Here is a 21,626-nt window from a genome sequence, read left to right on the forward strand (position 1 = left end):
AAGGTCACTACCCAGACTGGTTTCGACCTTTATTTAGGTCTTACTTCAACCTTAGTATCACCTCTGGGTCTGGCTTCCACTTTATTGAGGTCTCACAGATGAGACCTCGATAAATATTGAAACCAGTCTGGGTAGTGACCCTTCCCATAATACATAACATTACACATGTCTGTAAGGATATGTGCTTTGCATTATAGGATACTAAGGCAAGTGATGTGAAGTCATTAGCTTCTTTGTACGAGTTGCCCCAGTCCTGAAAATTGTTCAGGCACAAACTTGTTTGTTTACACTTGCATAAAGAATTAAACCAAGAATATAATTTCTTAGTATCTTTAATTTATAGTTGCTAACAGTAATCTTTCTGAGTTTTGTTAACATGATGTTTCCACAAAAATATCACCAGAGCACAGTTTTTAATTGTTCTGGAAGATCCTGCCAGGACTTCCAAATCCTTTTGAATAAAGAAGAGTGACATTTTCCCCAATAACTTTTCACCTATTGCATGGATGATGAGACACATTGATGCATTTATTGTGTGTCAGATATCTTTTGTTTCTTATTTCTGCTGTGAAATTATGTATCTATGGTGTCCGTACTTAATTGTAACCTAATGAGAGGGTCCCCAAAAATTTAAGGATGAAGAATTCATACTCAAGATATTTTATTTTTGTTAATGCCGGAGATCCCCACCCACCAAGAAGCCACACATGGACACCCACTATCCAGAGAGCAATAAATGCACTCAGTAGTAGAACACCGAGGTTACCCAAAGATACTATACTGGCACCACAGCAAGTCATGGGTACCCATCTCTGGACCATGGGGGATAGGAAACTTATTGTAACATCAGTGATCCTTGCAGGAAAGTCCACTAACTGCTTGATCCTGACCAGACTAGGACCACCTGTTTTGCTAAAGCAGAAACTAAAGAAATACAAGATTACCTGGATTTCCCTTTTCCAGATGTCTAAGGGTTGCACCACATAGCAAACAGTTGCTGGGCATTACATCCTAGTGATGGTGGTCTGGGAGAAAGATTAGTAGAAAAGATTCATGAGAAGTAGAGCAAAGAATACAAAAGAAAAGTAAAGAAAAAGAGGAAGAATGAAACGGGTCAGTGTACTATCACTGGGAGGCCCTTCTACCATGTACAGTTGTCTTGTATGTAGGAGATAATTATTATCTTATTATTATTATCTTATATCTTATTATTCGTAATATCCTAGCCTTTTATAATTAACTTACAAGAGCAGTAGATGAGGGAAAGGCATATACTGCCATTTTCTTGGATTTAACAAAGCCATCTGATATTTAAATTGAAACACATGGGTTTGGATATCAGGTTGGTCAACTGGATTCAGGATTGGCTGTCCGACAGGTATCAGAGAGTTGTGTATGGTGGGACAGTTTCAAGGAGGCAGAGGGTTACAAGTGGGGTCCCACAGGGCTCAGTACTGAGACCTATATTGTTTAACCTTTATATCAATGCCATTGTCGGTGGATTGTAGGGAGATATTCAGTTGTTTGCAGATGATGTGAAGCTGGGAAGGGTTATTAGTAATAGTGCAGATGTGGTAGTCCTGCAAGAGGATTTGAATAAACTAGACAGATGAGCAAATGAATGGGGGTTATCGGTTTAATGCAGCAAAATGTAAGGTCTTGAGGCTTGTGACACATTGAGGGGATGCTGCATACTCTATCGGAGGAGCTATACTGGAGGAAGTAGGGGAGACAAGAGATCTAGGATTGATGATTGATAGAAACCTGAAATTCAGGGGACATATCGCAAAGGTGGTGAAGGTAACACAGAGGATTGCTGCAATAATGAGAAGGACACCGACCTGCAGAGATAAAAGAGTTATCATTCTGTTGTATAAGACTCTGATCAGACCACACTTGGACTATTGTTCTCAGATTTGGCTCCCAGGATTTGAAGGGAATAAATTAACTGTGGAAAGGGTACAAAGGCAGATAACAAAGATGGTTTCAGGACTGTACAATGTTAATTATGAGGATTGGCTGAGGGAATGTGGACTGCAGAGTTTGGTGGATAGAAGGAGAGGTGATGTGATTGAGACTTTTAAACTGTTGAGAGGTGGTTACAGAGCTTGAATGCAATGGGAAGTGAGAAGGAAGAGTGACTGATAGCAAATTAATAGGAGGTATATAGGGAATTGAGTAAACTTGTTAATAAGGCTATAGCACTTGATGAATACATTACTGTGTTTTGAGGGAATGTTCCAGGAAGTTAATAACTGCTTTGAAATACTTCTAATATCAGTTTTAGATCTGGTTAACTTCCAAAGGTAGTGGAAAGAGGACAAAATTTTTCTGCATCATAAGGAGTGATAAGACCAAGGCTTTGATGTATATGCAAATCTGTGTTTCTGAAGTTGTAGTTAAAGTGTTAGAGAGTCAGGACCAAAATTCAGAATTGATTTGAAAACAGCAGAACTCCCTTTGATGGGCAACAAGAATATACTAAAGGAAAATCATGTATAGTAATCAACTTACTTATTATAATAAATTTAGTTTAATCCTTTATCCAAGTGTAGCAAACAAAGTTTGCGCCTGAAAATATCTTCAGGACTGAATATGGTGTTGTACTACCTTACTGGGGTAAGGCAGGGGTTGTACTATCTTACCGGGGTAAGGTAGTACAACACCGGGCAACTCGTAGCAAAGGTGGACCAAGATAATATCACTCCTATCCCAGTATCTCACATAATAATGCAAAACACATCTCCTTGCAGATATGTATAATGTTATGCATTAAGGGATTGGCCAATTGTCGACTACCCAGACTAGTTTTGACCTTTTGAGGTCTCTTCAGTGGGAGCCAGGCCCAGTGGTGGAGATACCAGGCAGAAGCACTAGCAAGGTCATCTTTACCTATAGGAGTTGCCAAAAGGTGTGCCACCTTTTTTTTTTATTAAATTACTCTGGATTTAGAGAAAGATGTTGAAAGTTTATTTTTCACTTGGTTAGACTATAATAAATTTAGTTTAATCCTTTATCCAAGTGTGAGAAAACAAAGTTTGCGCCTGAAAATATCTTCAGGACTGAATGTTTGCTCACACTTGGATAAAGGATTAAACTAAATTTATTATAGTCTAACCAAGTGAAAAATAAACTTTCAATTACTTATAACTTTGTGATAAAAGCATTGTCAAAGGAGATGCACACACAGTGGTATGTTTAGATTGTGATCTGTCATGACAGACTACCACAGATCGCCAGTGTTTGACTGGAGATCGGCTGTCTGATAGGTATCAGTAAGTTGTGTATTAGGAATCAATATTCCAGAGGAGGAAAGCCATCAGTGGTGCAATCAAATGTCTGTTTTAGAGCCATTGCTGTTTTACTTCTGTGTTAATGATATTGGAAAAGGTTTGAATCATATTATACAGTTGTTTGCAGATGATGCAAAATTGGAAAGAACTATGAAGAGTAGAGCAGATGTGGCTGTACAAGAGGATTTGAACAGATTGGGTTAATGAGTGAGTGGGGATTACTATTTCAATGTTGTAAGATTTTTAAATTCAGAAAGCAAAGATGGGATGCAGAGTATACAGTTGGTGAGGATATCTTAAAGGAAGCAGAGGAGATAAGCGATCTTTGGGTGCGATGAGAAAAAGGACATAAAATTTGGGGGACCACATTGCTAAACCTGTGAAGAGAGTACAACAGATTATGGTAGTGATGCAAGGTGATTATGGTTCCATTGTATAATGTCTTGATGAAGCAACATATGGATTACTGTTCACAAATTTAGCCGCCTGGTTTTCAAAAGGATGAAGACATATTGGAAAGGATCCAGAGATGACTAACACTGCTCGTTTGTGGACTCTGAAATATTGAATATGAAGAAAGATTGAGGAAATGAAATTTGCAGTCTAGTAAATAGGAGAGGATATGTGATCAAGACATACAAGTTGTTAAGGGGTTATTACACATATCAGTAACTGAATTAGAAACTTTTATTCAATACTCTGTTGGATCTCCCTTAGCCTGAATTACAGCACATATGCTAATAATAAATTTAATTTAATCCTTTATCCAAGTGTAAGCAAACAAAGTTTGCACCTGAAGTATCTTCAGGACTGTGGGAAAAAACTTCCAGCACATATGCTGTTTTGGCATAGATTCCACAAGATGTTGGATTCAATCTATGTCTATAAATTAAAGATGCCAAGAAATTATATTCTTGGCTTAATCCTTTATCCAAGTGTAAGCAAACAAAGCTAGCACATGAAGTAACTTCACAACTGGGCTACTTGTACACAGAGGCTAATGACTTCACATCACTTGATTTAGTATCCTATAACACAAAGCACATATCCTTACAGACATGTATAATGCTATGCATTATGGGAAGGGCCACTATCACCAGTTTTTTTTTACCTTTATTGAGGTTTCATCAGTGGCAGCCACACCAGAAATGTGATACGAAGGTGAAACCTCAATAAAGGTCAAAACCAGTCTGGATAGTGGCTCTTCCCATAATGTATAGCATTATACATGTCCATAAGGATATGTGCTTTGCATTATGGGATACTAAGGCAAGTGATGTGAAGTCATTAGCCTCTACATACAAGTAGCCCAGTCATGAAGTTACTTCACATGCAAACTTTGTTTGCTTACATTTGGATAAAGGATTAAATCAAGAATATAATTTCTTGGCATCTTTAATTTATAGTTTAACGAAATGAAAAAACTTTCAACATCCATCTATGTCTACAACATACCAGGTGCTCACCAAACAGTCCTTAAATTGACTCAGATCTCATGGAAGAGGACTTCGTTCCCAGATCTGTTTTCCTAACATGTTCCCAATTCCATCACAGGAATGTTTTTATTATTTCTTTTTGGTGATATCATCTGGCTTCCTGTGTTGAGTAGTTTAATTTTATTAGCATTGAATTTTTTTCTGTTGTTTTGAGAATTGAGGAATGCCAGTACAATCTGGGAGCAAAGTCCTCTTCTGTCAGTATCTTCTGCATCATTGCCATACTCTGTTGTACTGTCTTCATAGTTTTAGCAAAGCATTCCCTAAATTTTATGGGCTAGGGAAGATGGTAGAAGTGGTTGTCATGCTATCTGAACCACTGCTGAACAATTCTTGTGAGACGGACAATAGCCATTGTCCATGAAACAACCATCACCTGCTGGATAGAAAGTAAACATTCCAGGATAGACTTGACTGGAGGACACCTGACCTTCCAGCAATATCAGGGGACTCGTTTCCATACCAACAGAACATGACACCACCTCCAGAACCTTGAGTTGTGTTTATAAGGCAAGCTGGATTCATTGCTCCCACCAAACTCTCTGCCTACCATTGGTACAGAACAAAGTTTACTGTGACTTGTCAAACCACGACTTTTTTCCATTCTTCCAGTGTCCAGTAACAGTGTTCCTGACACCACTGTACATAAACTTTCCCATTCTTCGCAGAAATCAGTGGCTTCTGTGTAGGCATGTGACTGCTAATACCAATCCTCTTCAATTCCCTATTCATAGTTCGGTGAGATATGGATTGAGAACAGCCTTCATTAAATGCTTCAGTCAATTGCTGCACACAGGAAGTTCTGTTTGTCTGTACAAGCCTTCTCAGGTAGTAGTGATCTTATTCCTGACAGACTGTCTTAGGACCACAGTTACATCTTAGACAAGCAACTTACATCTTAGTTTAATCGGTGGGATATTTTCACACTGATTAAACACCCAGGATATTTCACCTTTCAAGAAACCAGTCAGCTCTGCTGTTTTCAAAATCATGGAAACAGGCACCCATAATAAGCCTTTTATCGAAACTCCAAAAGATCCTTTGTTCTTCTCATTGTGATCAACATTACTGATAATTACTGACCAGCAGCCTTCTTAAATAGTTGCCTACAATATGTGGCGATGTTTACATACATCTGCATAAAGGTTTCTAATTCAATGGCTGCTATCTGTACTAGTTCATACTGAACTGGTAGGGGGAGGGAGTTTAAAAGCCGAGCCCAAGTTGTCTCCTCTGTTGTTACCAATATGTACTTTCTGTCATATTCCCAAACTTCTAGAAGTCTGTCCTGTGTGAGATAGGCCCACAAGAGCATGGAATATTGTAGATCCCAGGATGTTTGTAGAAAAGGTTGTGGTTTTTAGGTGTAAACCTGGTATAGTCTGAAGTCTTGAAAGCCACTCTTATGTCATCAGATTTAAGATCTTGAGCAAGTCAACCAATATAAGGGATGGAAACAAAAGTCCTGTAGTGAATGTCACGATTTTGCTGTGGAGTAGAGAATCATAATTTTTGTATGAGTTTCTTTAAATATCTGTTGCAAGCAAGTAGTTGGAGTAGAGTTTGTAATTCTTCCTCCTTCAGTTTTTCTTCATCTCTTGTGACAGAGAGTGTCCCCACTCCTTTTTTTTTAATTGCATGTATAATATCTAGTTTTTGTTATATATGGTGCAATGAGGATAAATACAGGTAATAACCTGTATGAATGGACTTGTGGCATACACAAGTTTCTAATTAATGAGCTTCTAATTTTTCAGGAAAAAACAACATATACTAGAATATTAATTATAAAAAACTTTAATTAATACCTTCCTATATTTCAGCAATGTTATATTGCCATCTTCAGGGATCACAAAACAATATGTTCATGCAGGCATTGACACTGAGCAAATGAAGCTGAATAAAGGCAACACAAGTCAGATATGGAGTCCTAAATGGTATCCCGCTAATGGGCTAAATTGGGTTGCCTTAGATAATGGGCTGACGATCATAAAATGTATGCTTCCCAAATTTGGGGCAGTCTCATTCACCCAAATTTGTTGAGGTTTTGAAAATTTTTCAGAGCTGAGGCAGATTCGATGAATTCCAGAGTATCTTGTGGTGAGTGTCCAAAGCACAGTCAGCAAATCCTGAGTGGCTGTATTGGTGGAACCAGATGTAGTGCTTATGTTCGAATATCCTAATATTGACTGTCCTGCCTTTCTGGCCATATTAGGGCAGTTTACAACTACAAGGAACCTGGTATACTCCTGGTAGGTCTAAAAATTAAAGATTTATCCAAGTGTAAACAAACAAGTTTGTGCCTGAACTATTTTCAGGACTGGGGCAAACTCATATAATCTGTGTGTTAAGGCTAATGCTGTGAAGAATTCATGTTGGAGGTTTAATGGAATATTATCAGCACTGAGAAATGCCATCACCATCACATCCATGGCATATCAAAAAAATAGTCAGGTCGTTAAAAAAAGTACAACTTCCATACAGCGTTTAAGTCCCACCATAAACTTACTATCCTTATCCATTCAACCAAAGTTCAGCTACCTCCTCTCTCAGTGCCTAGAGTATATAGAGTACCATGTTCCTGTAAGCTGGCTTACTTCGCACAGACAGGAAGATCGGCAACCATCTGGTTAGAAGAACACAAGTCATACATCTGTTTTTTCAAAAACAGATGTATGACTTGTGTTCATTCAAAAAAATTTCTGTTTTTTGAATGAACTTTTAAAAAACAGAAAGACTGTTTTTTGAATCTACATCTGTACTCAGGAATCAACCTAATTTAAACAAATACGGTTGCATCTTCCCAAAATTTGGAAAACACTAATTATTAGAGATCCCTCCTTACATCCTAGGCCACCTGCTAATGCCCAGAGAGGGCACACTACCTAGTAGGACCTTAGTTTCACTTACTTGTTTTATTTATCATTGTATTGTATTTGTGTGTGTTGTTACAAAAAATTATTTGTAATCCCTGAAGATGTCTCTGTGACTGAAACGAAATATTGGAAGCATTAAAATTAGTTTTAATCCTTTCTCAGTGCTGATAATATTACATTAACCCTCCAACATGAATCAACTCATATAAAGAAGGTAATGACTTCACATCACTTGCCTTAGCATCCCATAATGCAAAGCACATATCCTTATGTGCTTTGCATTATTGGATGCAAAGTAGTATGAGTTTCTTTAAATATCTGTTGCAAGCAAATAGTTGGAGTAGAGTTTGTAATTCTTCCTCCTTCAGTTTTTCTTCATCTCTTGTGACAGAATAGTTCTAAGTATAATTCTATGCATTATGGAAAGGGGTCACTACCCAGACTGGTTTCCCTGTTTAAGTGCAGGGTTATCGCTCCAAAAACTCATGTGATCACTCAGATCATCCAACAATGAGCAACCTGAGTGATTATTTAACTCAGCAGTGGCTCTGCTCAGTGACAGGCTCCCCTACCACCAAGCAGAACCACTCATATTCCAGAAAAAGCATCAGCCAAGAAAGCCCTAATACAGGCCACCCCCAATGGACCTAAATCCCTGGATGCTCAAAAGCTCCCTAAAGCAAAAACCTTAATGGAGCAAAAACTCTGCTCCTCTGGAATCAAACCACCAACTGGTTTCAACCTTTGGTGAGGTCTCATCGGTGGGAGCCAGACAGAGAGGTGATAATAAGACAACTGACATTTATTCTTTAAGGGTGAAGCAAAATGCTTTTCATATTCCCCGCTATCTGTCGTGGTTACAGTGAGGGTAAAATTTACGAGCAGTTTGCTCGCGCTGAATGGGCATGGAGATTATGTATTGCTATAGGAGGCTAATATAGTTTTTGGTCTTCTATATTTAAATATGTCCGTTGGCTCGTATGCTGCAGCTTGTTGAACCAAATCGTTGGGATGTGTGGACGTCTTTAGAAAAAATTTGGAAGCTAAGGATTGTAGATAAGAGAGAATATAGGGAATATTTGTGTCTCTGTGGAGTTGGCTGTTTCTAACATACCACGGGGCGTTCAAAATCATTCTCAAGCACTTGTTCTGCACTCGCTGTATCTTAATAATGTTAGTATTAGAGGTGTGGCTCCAGGCTGGAGAGGCATAGGTGATTATAGGACGAATCGTCATCTGGTATAGCTGCAATTTGATTCTGTTGCTGAGTTTGCTATTTCTATTAATTAGCGGGTAGATCTGAGCTATGGCATTAGATGCTTTTGCACATGCAGACTTGATATGTTGGTTGAAAGATAGCTTTTTGTCGAGAATCACACCCAGGTAATTTGTTTCTTTCTGCCAGGGAATTTTAGTATTGAATAGTAACACATCTCCTGCAGGAGACATTGACCTTAGGTGATAATAAGGTTGAAGTAATGCCAAAGTCATATTTTCATATATGAGCAGCCAAAAGGTGTTACACTTTATTATTAAAATACTCTGAATTAGAGATGGTTGTTGGAAGTTTTTCCACTTGGTTATACTATAAATTAAAGATACCAAGAAATTATAATATATACTCCTTTATCCAAAATATGACTTTGGCATTACTTCAACCTTAGTATCACCTCTGAGTCTGTCTCCCACTGACGAGACCTCAATAAAGGTCGAACCAGTCTGGGTAGTCACCCCCTCTCCATAATGCATAGCATTATGCATACCCATAAGGATATGTGCTTTGCATTATGGGGATGCTAAGGCAAGTGACGTGAAGTCATTAGCTTCTATATACGAGTTGCCCCACTCCCTCCTGATTAAGTGTAAGCAAACAAAGTTTGTGCCTGAAATATCAGGTGCAAATGTTGTTTGCTTTCACTTGGATAAAAGATTAAACCAAGTAGATAATATAATTTCTTGGTAACTTTAATTTATAGTATAACTGAGTGAAAAAATTTCCAACAACCATCTCTAATCCAGACTATTTTGATAATAAGGTATGACACCTTTTGGCTACTCGTATATAAAAATATGGCTCTGCATTGCTTAAACCTTAATATCACCTATGGGTCTGGCTCCCACTGACGAGACCTCAATAAAGGGTGAAACAGGTCTGGGTAGTGACCCCTTCCCATAATGCAGAGAATAAGGAAAAACTTCCAACAACTATCCTGGTAGGTCTAGGGAACGTGGCTAGTCTTTGGTGGAGAGGATAAGAGATTTCAATTTTTTATGTGGTATGTAACTGGTGATAAGGTCATATTTCTTTGGATTTTTGTTAATTTTTCAGATTTGTGCCCCAGAAATATGAATAGTGATAGATTTTGAGTCATCTCTGAAATTAGGTGGGAGGGTAAGAGGTTGTGGTCATGTGGTTTTAATATTTTTTGGGGATTGTAGCCATTGGCTAAGAAAGTGTTAAAGATATGATCAAGTTCAATAGTTCAGGCACTGTTATCCGAAATGATAATTTTGCCCTGTTAAATAGGGTTTTTATAATCCCATATTGTTGGGAGGGAGAGTGGTGTGACTGCTAGTGAATGCATTGCATCTACCTGTGTGTGCAAGTTTTCTGCAAACAGAGAATGCCAGGGATCCATCAGGTTGGTGTGTAATCAGAGTATCTAGGAATGGATGACTGTTGGCGTTTTCCTTTCCCAAGGCAAAATGTATCCTGCAGTGTTGATTGTTTAGGTGTGTTAGGAAATTGTAGAATGTTCTGGTCATGCAGTCAAACGGAGAATGCATCATCCAAGTAGCATAACCAGACAGTGGGTTTATGTGAAGCAGAGTTTAATTCAGCCTCATTTGCTCAGTATTAGTGCCTGCATCCACATATCATTGTTTTTTGTGATCCCTGATGGTGGCAATGTAACATTGCCAAAATATAGGAAGGTTAATTAAAGTTTTTTATAATTAGTATTCTAGTATACATTGTCATTTCCTGAAAAATTAGAAGCTATGTGTAACTAACGTATAAGCTTATCTACAAGAAGGAATACACCAAGTGAGAAGCCATCTTCAGCTTTTTTGGTATTTAAAACATATTGGAGATGGGCTGACCATAATGTCAGATGCAATGATGAGAGATGGACTAGAAAAACAACAGAGTGGAGACCAATGGATGGAGTAAGATGAAGAGAAAGGCCAAGAAGAAGGTAGAGGGATGAACTGGAACATGTTGAAGGAGTGAGATAGATGGGAGAGGCAGAAAACCGAGTGGTGGGTGTGGAAAACCATGGGGGGGGGAGACCTTCATCAATCAGTGGCAGAACCAAAAGGATGAAGAAAAAGAAGTAAACATCTAGGAAAAGTAGTTTTCCTTCATTTTCCAGTTCAAAAGTAAATTTTATTTTTTGATGATAAGAGTTGAAAGACAAAAGAAAGTCGCGTAGCTCAGCAACACTGCATATCCAGATGATAATGTTATTCACATATCTACACCAAATTGAAAGTTTATTGTTTATAGATGTGAAGAAAATGTTTTTCCAAATTTTACATGAATAAATCAGCACATGGAGGAAACAGTGGGCTAACCATTATTATTATTATTATTTTACAGCATTTCCATGGAGTCCAGAGACTCATTGTGGGAGACCCAAATCAACCATCATACATACAAATCCTATTATACCTCTCCTTGAATCCATTCACCATCAGGGAACTCGCAACCAATTCTGGCAATCCATTCCACTCACTCACCACTCTCCATGCAAGAAATCTGGTCCACACATCCCAACTAACCACACTCTTACACAACTTCCATGGGTTGCCCTAGTTCTCTGTTTGTCATATATTGAAAAATTTCACTCGCATTAATTTTATAAAACCCCTTTAATATCTTAAAAGTTTCTATCATGTCCCCTCTCCTCTGCCTATCAACCAAACTTTGTAACCCACAAATCTTCATCCTATCTTTGTAGAGTGTATTCCACAGACTTGTCACCATCTTGGTCACTCATCTCTGAATCCTCTTGACCACCTCCTGGTCCCCAAGAAACCCAGGTAACAAAATCTTGTGTGCAGTAGTCAAGATGTGGCTGAATCATGGCCTTATAAATAGGGATAATAACTTCCTTGTCTTTACTTGTTAGTGTGTTTTTCAACATCCAAGTAATTCGTTGGGCTATTTTACCAAATTCTGCAATATGCCCTCTGAACCTTTAACTCTTTGTCCACCATTATCCCCAAGTCCCTAGCCTCATCAATTTCCTGCAATCCAATACCATCAATATGATACACTGTATGCAACCTTTTCAATTCGAAGTGCATAACCTTACATTTTGCAACATTAAATTGACAATCATTATCCTTTGTCCACAATGCCAATTTATTTAAATCATCCTGCAGGGTATCTACATCATCTTTATCAACTATTGCTCTCCCCAGCTTGGCATCATCAGCAAGCAACTGAATATTACCCCCTCTTAAATCTTTCCCTATGTCATTAATATACAAATTAAAGAGTAGTGGCCCTAGTACCAAACCCTAAGGTACTCCACTAGTTACCATCATTCTCCTAGATTGCAGGCCAAATAGCTGCTTGTAAATTATCCCATTCCATCTGAAATAATAGAATGGAGACAATGTTTGAAAAGTTAAGAGATCAGGAGGGAACAGATCATATATAAAATCATTTCATTATATATTATTTATAACAAATAAACCAGTATATTTTGAGGTTATTACCAGATTAATATGAAAGAGGTTTTTCTCAGAATGAGAAGATCATAAAAGGTCATCCCTGGAAGCTGTATAAGGATGATGTGAGCGGAATTGAGGTGAAAAATAGCTTTCTACATGGCGACTGGTAGGTGATTACAATGCATTATATGAGAGTGGTGAATGCAGCCATTAAATAGCAGTGTAATAATAATCTTTTAATAATAAGAGGTCCGTGCGGTTAGCCTAGTGGCTATGTGCTTCACAACCATGCCAGGGAAAGGAATGTCCCGGGTTTGATTCCTGTCGCCAACGTGAGGAGCTTAAGTATCTTTCTCAGACGTAGCCAAGTTAGCTGGTCTTGGACATGGACAGCAGGGTTTTCTCCCCAGTTGATCTGGTGTTTTTCCTCCTGCAAGCAGGCAAACTGGCCCCGAGAACACAAGCAGCTACAGCCATAGAATATACCAGGAGACATAGGACCAGTCACCTTATCCTCAGGACAGGTATGACTTAGAAGGGCTTAAGATAGCTTGTAACAGGAAAGTAGGCATAACAAGTAGAAGGGAGAAGAAGGAGATAATAAGAGTAATTTGTAATAATACTCTTACACTACCATTTGGTATGAAAATAAAGTAAAACAGTAAACATCTACTGTTTCTCAACAATTAGCCTATAGAACAAATAATGCATTTCACTTATTTAACCACAATTTCAGCGAAGATTCTGTTATCTGTTACAGATATATATGATATTCATAGAAATGTATAAACAGAGTAAATAAAGCTTGAATGAGTAGATAGCCAGTTGAATTTTTTTATAGACCCAACAGAGAGAGAGAGAAAGAGAGAGATCAGCTAAAATACCAACCATCACTGCCATAATATGCTGTGGCTATATACAAATCTGATAATATGGCACTTAACTAGCCCTGCTCCAGTTCCATTATCCCTCTCCATCCCTTCAAATACAATTTCACCAATAAAATGGACTTTGCATTTCAACTTCATCTTCCAAATTTCAGGTTATTTGTCTTTCTACACAAACAAACAGTCTATCAAATTGAAATATGAGTCCAAATCCAAGTCTCCTAGCTCTAGGAGAGCAATGGCTGTTATGCTTATCATAGTTGTTAACAACTTTGGATCATTGGCTTGGTATCCACATTTATATCATTCACAATATTAAGAACATATAAACAATAATGATCAGCCTGATTTTCCAAGTAGATGGTGTACTTGCTCTTCAATAAAAAACTTGGGGTTTAAAACCCACAAAGATCAAGTGCATACTACTTAAAAGATGGTTTATGTTAAATATACAGTATTCTATTCAGTATTATATATAAAGAAAAAAATTTTTTTTTTCTTTTGAGCTTCATAAAATCCAAAGCCACCTTGACTATTCTGATTTCAAAAGGAAGTTCTCTTTCTCAGTCTTGCTCTGTTTCCCTTGGACCATCACATCCTTCACTTATTATTATTACTCAGGCCTCCACGAAGTCAGAAGACTCATCGTGGGAGGTCCTTCCTAGGAAACACAAAGTCTATCATATCACTCATTGATCGTTCTTGCTCTCACCACTCTATCAGGCAATGCATTCCATAGTTCAACCACTCTCCATGCAAAGAAACCAATCCTCACCCTCTTGCTCAGAGCTTCCTTTCGTAACTTCCAGGGATGGCCCATTGTCATCACTCCTTCTTGCTGTTCCACCAAGCGAAAGAACTCCACAGTATCAACCCTATAACTACCTCTCAATAGTTTAAAATTCTCAATTATATCATCTCTCCTTCTATCTGCCAAACTTTGCAGTCCATATTCCCTCAGCCAATCCTCATAACTAACATTGTACAGTCCTGATACCATCTTTGTTATCTGCCTCTATATCCTTTCCACAATTAATTTATCTCCTTCAAATCCCGAGGACCAAATTTGAGAACAATAGAGTAAGTGTGTCTGGGTCTTATGCAATGGAACGATAACTCTTATATCTCTGCAGGTCAGCATCCTTCTCGGTATTGCAGCAATCTTCTGGGTTATTCTTCGCCACCTTTCCAATATGTTCCCTGAATTTCAGGTTTCTATCAATCGTCACCCCAGATCTCGTCTCCCCTACTTTCTCCACGGTGCAGAAACTTGGACCTTAAAAACAACATCAATAAAAGGACTTGAAGCCTTTGAGATGTGGTTATACAGACGAATGTTAAAAATCCCATGGACAGCAAAAACATCCAATCAGGAAGTACTGGAACAAATGGGGAAATCACGTGAACTTTTAGATACCATAAAAAGAAGGAAAACTGCATATCTTGGTCACCTACTTCGTAATGAAAAATATAAGATACTTCAATTGATTATAAAAGGGAAGATAAATGGAAGAAGAGGACAAGGAAGATGAAGAAAATCTTGGCTGGCAGACATCAGACAGTGGACTGGTATGAACTCTGAGAGACTGCTCAGAGTAACTGAGAATCGCTCAAAATTTGCCAAGGTGGTCGCTGACTTCAGATAGGAGATGGCACTCAACGAAGAAGTCTAAGTGTGGTCTGATCAGGGTCTTATGCAATGGAACGATAACTCTTATCTCTGCAGGTCAGCGTCCTTCTCGGTATTGCAGCAATCTTCTGGGTTATCTTCACCACGTTTCCAATATGTTCCCTAAATTTCAGGTTTCTATCAATCATCACTCCCAGATCTCGTCTCCCCTACTTCCTCCAGTACAGCTCCTCCAATCAAGTATGCAGCCTCCCATTGATGTGTCCCAAACTTCAAGACTTTACATTTTGCTGCATTAAACTGACACCCCCATTCATTTCAGAATTTTAATTCCATTCATCCTTTTCTCCACAGCTGCAAAAGTTCTGTTACCCTTGATTTATTTTTTACGTAAATTTTATTCACATTTATTGATAATCATGTTTTACTGTTTTAAAATTTAGAAATTACAAAAAATTTGCCATTCATTTGTTATATACTGGATCTGTTTGCACCTAAAATATTCTCCTAGCACAATATAACTTCACATTCATCTTCCTCCAGAACATTTACTAATGCTGGGGGGGGCGGGGTGACTTTTCCTATAATATATGAAGCATTTGAAATAACACATGTAAAGAAAAGAAGATAGCAAATAAGCTCTTTAACCGCCTATGAGAATCTCATGAAATCACATTTGGACAACTATGCTCTTTTCAGCTCTCTCTCTCTCTCTCTCTCTCTCTAGAGTGAAAGCTGAAAAAGTATTTTTGGTAATCGAAATGATACAAGACCTATACAATGTGAGGCCTATGAGAACAGACAGAAAATATAACTTCTAAAATTTAGTTAATAGGAATAATTCAAGGATAAATAGGCAATATTTACCAGAAGGTGAAAATCTTCTCACTATTCTCTCAAGTGAGCCAGAAGCAAGAAGCAAGTTTTTTTGCATATAAAGTGACAGAGGCTTGGAATGCATTGACTGAGAGGGTGTGCTGAAACTGAACAGACAGAAGCCTTTGTTCAATTCAAAATTGACAGTTAACGTAAAGTATGATAAAACAGGATTTGTTCAGCAAGCTCCTCATGATTACTTTTACTAAAGGGATCCTGTGATGATATTGATGATGATAATACCAAATTTCCAATGTGAGTAAAATTTATAGTTTTCATTATTACAATTACAATATTTGACAACTGTGCTCTTCTCCTGCAGTTCTCTCTCTCTCTCTCTTGCTGGAGTGATAAAGAGAATATGTGGGGGGGGGGACTGTCTAACGGGCAACAAAACTAAGAAACAACGAAACAAAAAAGCTAAAGCATTCTGGACAGCTCACCTAATGATGATGCCAGACAAAAAATAATGATACAGATAATACAAATAAACATGATACAATGTTATCTTTATTGGCTTAAACCAAAATAAAAAATGATGGCATAACATGACAGAATTACATGCTGCCTGGGGCGTCGCCCAATTAAACAAGGCCCCCGTTGTTTTCGCCAGGGAGCCAGCGCAAACAGTGAAAAGTCAGCTACTGGAACAAATCCTAAAACTTACCCCAACTCAACATCACCAGAATTCAAGATCGATACTATCAACATAAGAAGCCTGAATGGCAAAGAAATGGAGCTAGCTGAGGAATTAGATAAGGTACCAGATCGACCTAATAGCGGTGACTCAAACAAAAAAGGCAAAAACTGGTGAGATCTTTCTGAGCAATAAATACAAAATGTTATATTCAGGCAATGACAATCAAGGAAAAGAAGGAGTAGCCATGGTATTCAACACTAAATACGAGGCTAATCTTCTTGAATGGGAGGCAATCTCAAGTAGAGTGATGTGGGCAAATATGAGAATGGGGAACTGGACAATGAGACTATGGTCCCGGAGAAGGTTCCACTAAGGTAGAAGTGGAGGAATTTTTTTAAGCTTTAGAGAAAGCAACTGACACAATGAAAAAGGAAAAGTTGGTCCTTGTTGGTGATCTAAATGGCAGAGTAGGAAATGATTGGTCAGACATACAAAAATATATTGGGAAAATTTGGAGAAAAGAGCAAAGCTAATAATAATAGCAAATAGCTGTTGGATTCTGCTCAGGACATGGATTGGTTATTACTAACAATGTTCGAACATAAAAATGTGCACAAATTCACATGGAGAGAAGAGGCAAGGAATAAGAAACGTCTCATTGACTATGTTATTGTTGATAGTGATGTTTTCTTCGTGGTGCAGAACACCATAGTGTACAGAGGATTTGAAATCGGAAGTGATCACCATTTAGTGTTGAGCAGGATAAAACTGAATTTCATATTGAAAAGAAGAACATGTAAGAAAGTTTTAAAGAGAATAAAAGTTGAGCAGCTCTCGGATGTGAACTATAGACTAAAATACACAAACATGATTGAAGAAAAAATGAAAGAGTTTGAGAACTGGAACCAAACTTTAGAGATTCAGTGGCAAGCCTTGAAGAAAACCTTGATTGATTCAGCCAGAGAGGCATGCGGTGAGGTTGTCTGTAAGGATAGAAAAATCAGAACTCCATGGTGGACACAGGAGGCTAAAGAGGCAGTAAAAGAAAAGAAGAAAGCATATCAAAAGTTTCTGGCAAATAAGTCAGATTGTGCTCTTAGAGAATACAGAGACAAATGTAAGAAAGCTGAACACTGTGTAAAACAAGCCAAGCAAAAGTCATGGGAGGACTTTGGTAAGAACATAGAAAATGGATATCAAGAAGGTGGCAAGATATTCTGGAGGTTGTTGAAGAAGCTCAGAAATGGTGGAAAGAGTGCTGTAAAAGGAATTAGAGATGATAAAGGTGACACAAAAACAGGAGAAAAAGATATCCTTGAAGTATGGAGTAATTACTTCGAAAAATTGCTAAATGAAACAAGCAGTGATTAGCACAGTGGTAAAAAATATTCAACAGGCATACAGTCAGGAATACATATCCATAATTGAAGTACAAAAAGCTATCAAAGGCTTGAAATGTGGAAAGGCAGCAGGAGTAGATGATATTCGACCAGAAATTCTGAAGTATGGAGGTTTAAAAGTCTCACAGTGGCTGCACTGCATATTGCAGATGGCCTGGACAGAGGGACAAATTCCAAATGATTGGAGTAGAGCTCTCATAGTACCCATATATAAAAAGGGAAATAAAACTGAATGTGAAATGACAGAGGTATTTCTCTACTGAGTGTTCCTGGGGAGATTTATTATTATTATTATATGACACCTCCAGGGAGTCCAAAGACTCATTAAGGGTGGGCACCTACTCTAAAACTCTATCTACTCTACAGTTCATTCTAACCGCAACCACACCATCTATCACCCACCACTACCACTAGTATTTCCGCAGACGATCACAAACATCCATGCCCACAGCGGGATCCGAACCTGCAGCTATTTGGCTAGAGAGTAGACACGCTAAATACTCGGCCAACAAGGCATTAAAAAGACAATGAAAATAGGCAGAAACATTGAAAATATCAAATGTATTGTGAATGGAGAACCTATAGAACAAGTAAAACATTTCAGCTACTTAGTGACAATTTTTAGTGAAGATGGTAAATTAAATATGGAAATATCCAACAGAATCACTGAATAAATTTATGGAATAAGAGAGAAATTAGCCAAAATGCTAAATTAGCTGTATACAAGACAGTATTCAAATCAATTTTAACTTATGGATCTGAGAGCTTTATCAGAAGTAAAACGCTTGACCAAAGATTAGAGACCACAGATATGAGTCCTGAGAAAGATTAGGGGCATGAACAGATGGCATCAATGGCAATATCATATTAAAAACGAGATTATTAGGAAAGAACTTGACACTGTCAGCATCCAGGAATGCATTAGCAGAGCTAATTTCAGGTGGTATGGTCACTTAAACAGAATGGGTGAGGAAAGATTAGTAAAACAAGTCTTATCTGCCAAGTTGGCAGGAAAAAGATCCAGGGGGAAGACCAAGATATAGGTGGATTGATACAGTAAAAAGTGCCTTAAAAGATAGAAATATAAGATCTGATAATGTTGGAGTCTTGACAGATACAGATTGATTTGGAGGAAAATTATAGATAGGAAGTTAGTAATGATGTAATTGCTCATGTAGTACTATCATATCCTGCACATCACTTGAGATATATATCAGGAATTTGATGATGATGATGATGATACAAATAAACATGATATAAGATCATCTTTATTTGATGATACAAAATTAATAATAATAAAGAAATAAATGAATAAGTTTTTTAAATTAATAAGTAATGCAGTAAAATTTTTTAATTTACCCATTACTTTTCTAAATAAGTAAAAATATACTATTACATTTGTTTCACCTTTTATGGTTATAAAATTAGCATGTTGAATAATTTCCAATGGGAAAGTTCCTCCTTAAAAACTTGACCTTTTTCACATAAGAAATTAGCGAAAGAAAGCTATTTCCCACTAATTATGCCATAAAAAATAAAAAAATTAAAAAAAAGAGATCCTAACGCACATATAATAAAACTGAAATTAAAAATTTTATGATATAAATTATTAATATATATCCTGAGATAAAGATTATTCTATCTATATCGAGAGAAATACTGATACCAATGTATCTAACACATAAATGCTAATATTAAATCCAAACTTGCCTAACAAAAACTGATATTTATAGTAGTAAGGGGAATTTAAGTGTTGGGAAATGATAGGGAAGAAATTCTTTCTTCACGATTTAAGACTTATTTTTGCAATTATTGTGCAGTTCAAAATTCTTAGCTTGTGTATTATGTACAGCTTAAATTGATTCTATTCATATTACATGCTAAAAGTGACATTTTGATTAATTTTATATGTCCAACTGTTTCTCTCTCTCTTTTTTTTTTTTTTTTAATCCATGGACAAATCATAAATGAATCACCGAACCAATGCATAGCGAAATGTAAATGTTGTTATGGCATGTTACACTTTATTTACCAAACTGAAATTAGTTAAGCAGACCATGCATTTTGAATCTGCTGATTGTCAGATGTCAGTAATCCCGTAAAAACTTACCTTCCAATGATTTCGTAGAGTTCGTATACATCATCAAAAAGCACTTCATCTTCGGCCATCTTCAGCTGAAACTTGAACAGGTCCCCCCGACCACACACACGTTGGCTTTCTCTTGGATTTGTAATCTTTCTTATTGATTCGATTCTGCGTCCAATAGGTGTGGCTATTGCCACGGATTCGCCTTTTTAAGTACTTAAAGAACAATTTAAAAGCTTTGAACTTTTTTCCCCAAAAGAAACTGGGATCAAAAATGAAACCTGACTAAGATGCGAGAACGCAGGGATTAGCGGAGCCCATAAGATGACATATAAACAAATATTTCCATCCATTTACGTAATATTGTCAGTTTATATCACTAAACTTTAACCCTACATTTGTGTTTTACACATGTGACAGTTCAATACTACAAGGAACATGAAATGGGTAGAACAAATACTACAACGGTATTACTCGAAAGAAATATAAACATCCCAGTTCCTTCAGTAAACAGAAAATAAGTACATTTCAGCTCAGTCAAATGAAAACTACCGTCAAGCCTAGTGTAAGTTAAAGCAAGTAACATCTGAGCCGTGAGAGGGCAGGAGGAAAGTGGCTAGAGAATTGTCCATCTCTTCCTACTGCTTACAACCAAATTCGTGAATCTGAATTTCACATTTATAATAGGATGACGCGCGTCGCAATGAGCTGGATGTATGTTACTATCATTATTATAACAAACTAACATCAAGTCAACGAACTCATCGTGAGAGTGTGTACTTCTTTTTAAAATAACAGTTCTACAAAAATATATAAAACTTCCATATGATGGGTTTAAAAAAAAATTAAAAAAAGATGAACAGGTGTTTTCAAGTTCTTTACTTTTCTGCGCGTTAGATTAAGATCTCTATGCTGATCCTTTTGATCAAGATTTGACGAAAACGTTCAACTACGAGTTTAAAGCAGCTTCCTGTTTACTGCCGGAAAGCGTATTATCACCCCTACCAACAAAAATCTGCAATAGAGAGTGAGGGGTCATGACTTTATTTCCCTCCTTTTCCTTCTTTTTTGGCAGAGAGAAAAGCATATTACAGTCACTATGAAACCTTACTTGTTTTATTAAATAAGTTGCTGCTTAAAACTTGCTGAACTTATTCGCCAAATCTTGAACGAAAGGTTTTTACTTTTCCTCGCTTAAGGTTAAGGGAGGAAAAGTAAAGAACTGATAAACACCCATTCATTCATTGTTTTTTTAATCTATATAATATTTTATTTACATACAGTAAATGCTTCAATAATTCATTACAACATTCGATTGATTTCGATGTGGAAGGTACTGCTGTTGATAATAGGATTCACTATAGATCAGTTGCAAGGATGTCACGACTTTTACCCTTTATTTGAAAGGAAACTTGGATCCAACTCTAATTGATGACGCACGAAAACTTTAACGTTTTTCAAATGAATGCAAGTTAGCTCCTTTCTTGCGGACGTGGCGTATATCATCAAATACCAGAATTAGTAATAACTGCTATAGATGATATCAATAATACTTCCCGATATTATTGATACCATTTATAGTAAAATTTGTTTAAGCAGTGAACAATATGTGTCAACAAAGGTGCAGAATTAGTAGCCAACAACTCTACAAATAAAAATGCAATGTGCTGTTTTGTGCAAATTATCAAAATTATCGCAATACATACGCAATGAATTTATGTTTTGCATTTTACGTACATTTCAATAAACGTAAAACTAA

At 37.2% G+C, this 21,626-nt stretch overlaps 1 protein-coding gene across 1 annotated transcript in view; it reads right to left on the minus strand.

The window, feature by feature from the left end:
- The window catches only part of LOC150100826 (peripheral plasma membrane protein CASK-like), a 710,225-nt gene extending 689,784 nt beyond the window's left edge, over positions 1-20,441 (minus strand). The window contains exon 1 of the mRNA XM_090401913.1: positions 19,892-20,441. Coding sequence (XP_090258039.1) covers positions 19,892-19,950 — 59 coding nt within the window. The 5' untranslated portion in view covers positions 19,951-20,441. The remainder of the gene's footprint in view (positions 1-19,891) is intronic.
- Positions 20,442-21,626: the final 1,185 nt, after the last annotated feature.

This window comes from Typopeltis vanoorti, chromosome 12, assembly GCF_054136105.1.
Source record: "Typopeltis vanoorti isolate ZY-2024b chromosome 12, IOZ_Tvanoo_1.0, whole genome shotgun sequence".
Lineage (NCBI taxonomy): Eukaryota > Metazoa > Arthropoda > Arachnida > Uropygi > Thelyphonidae > Typopeltis > Typopeltis vanoorti.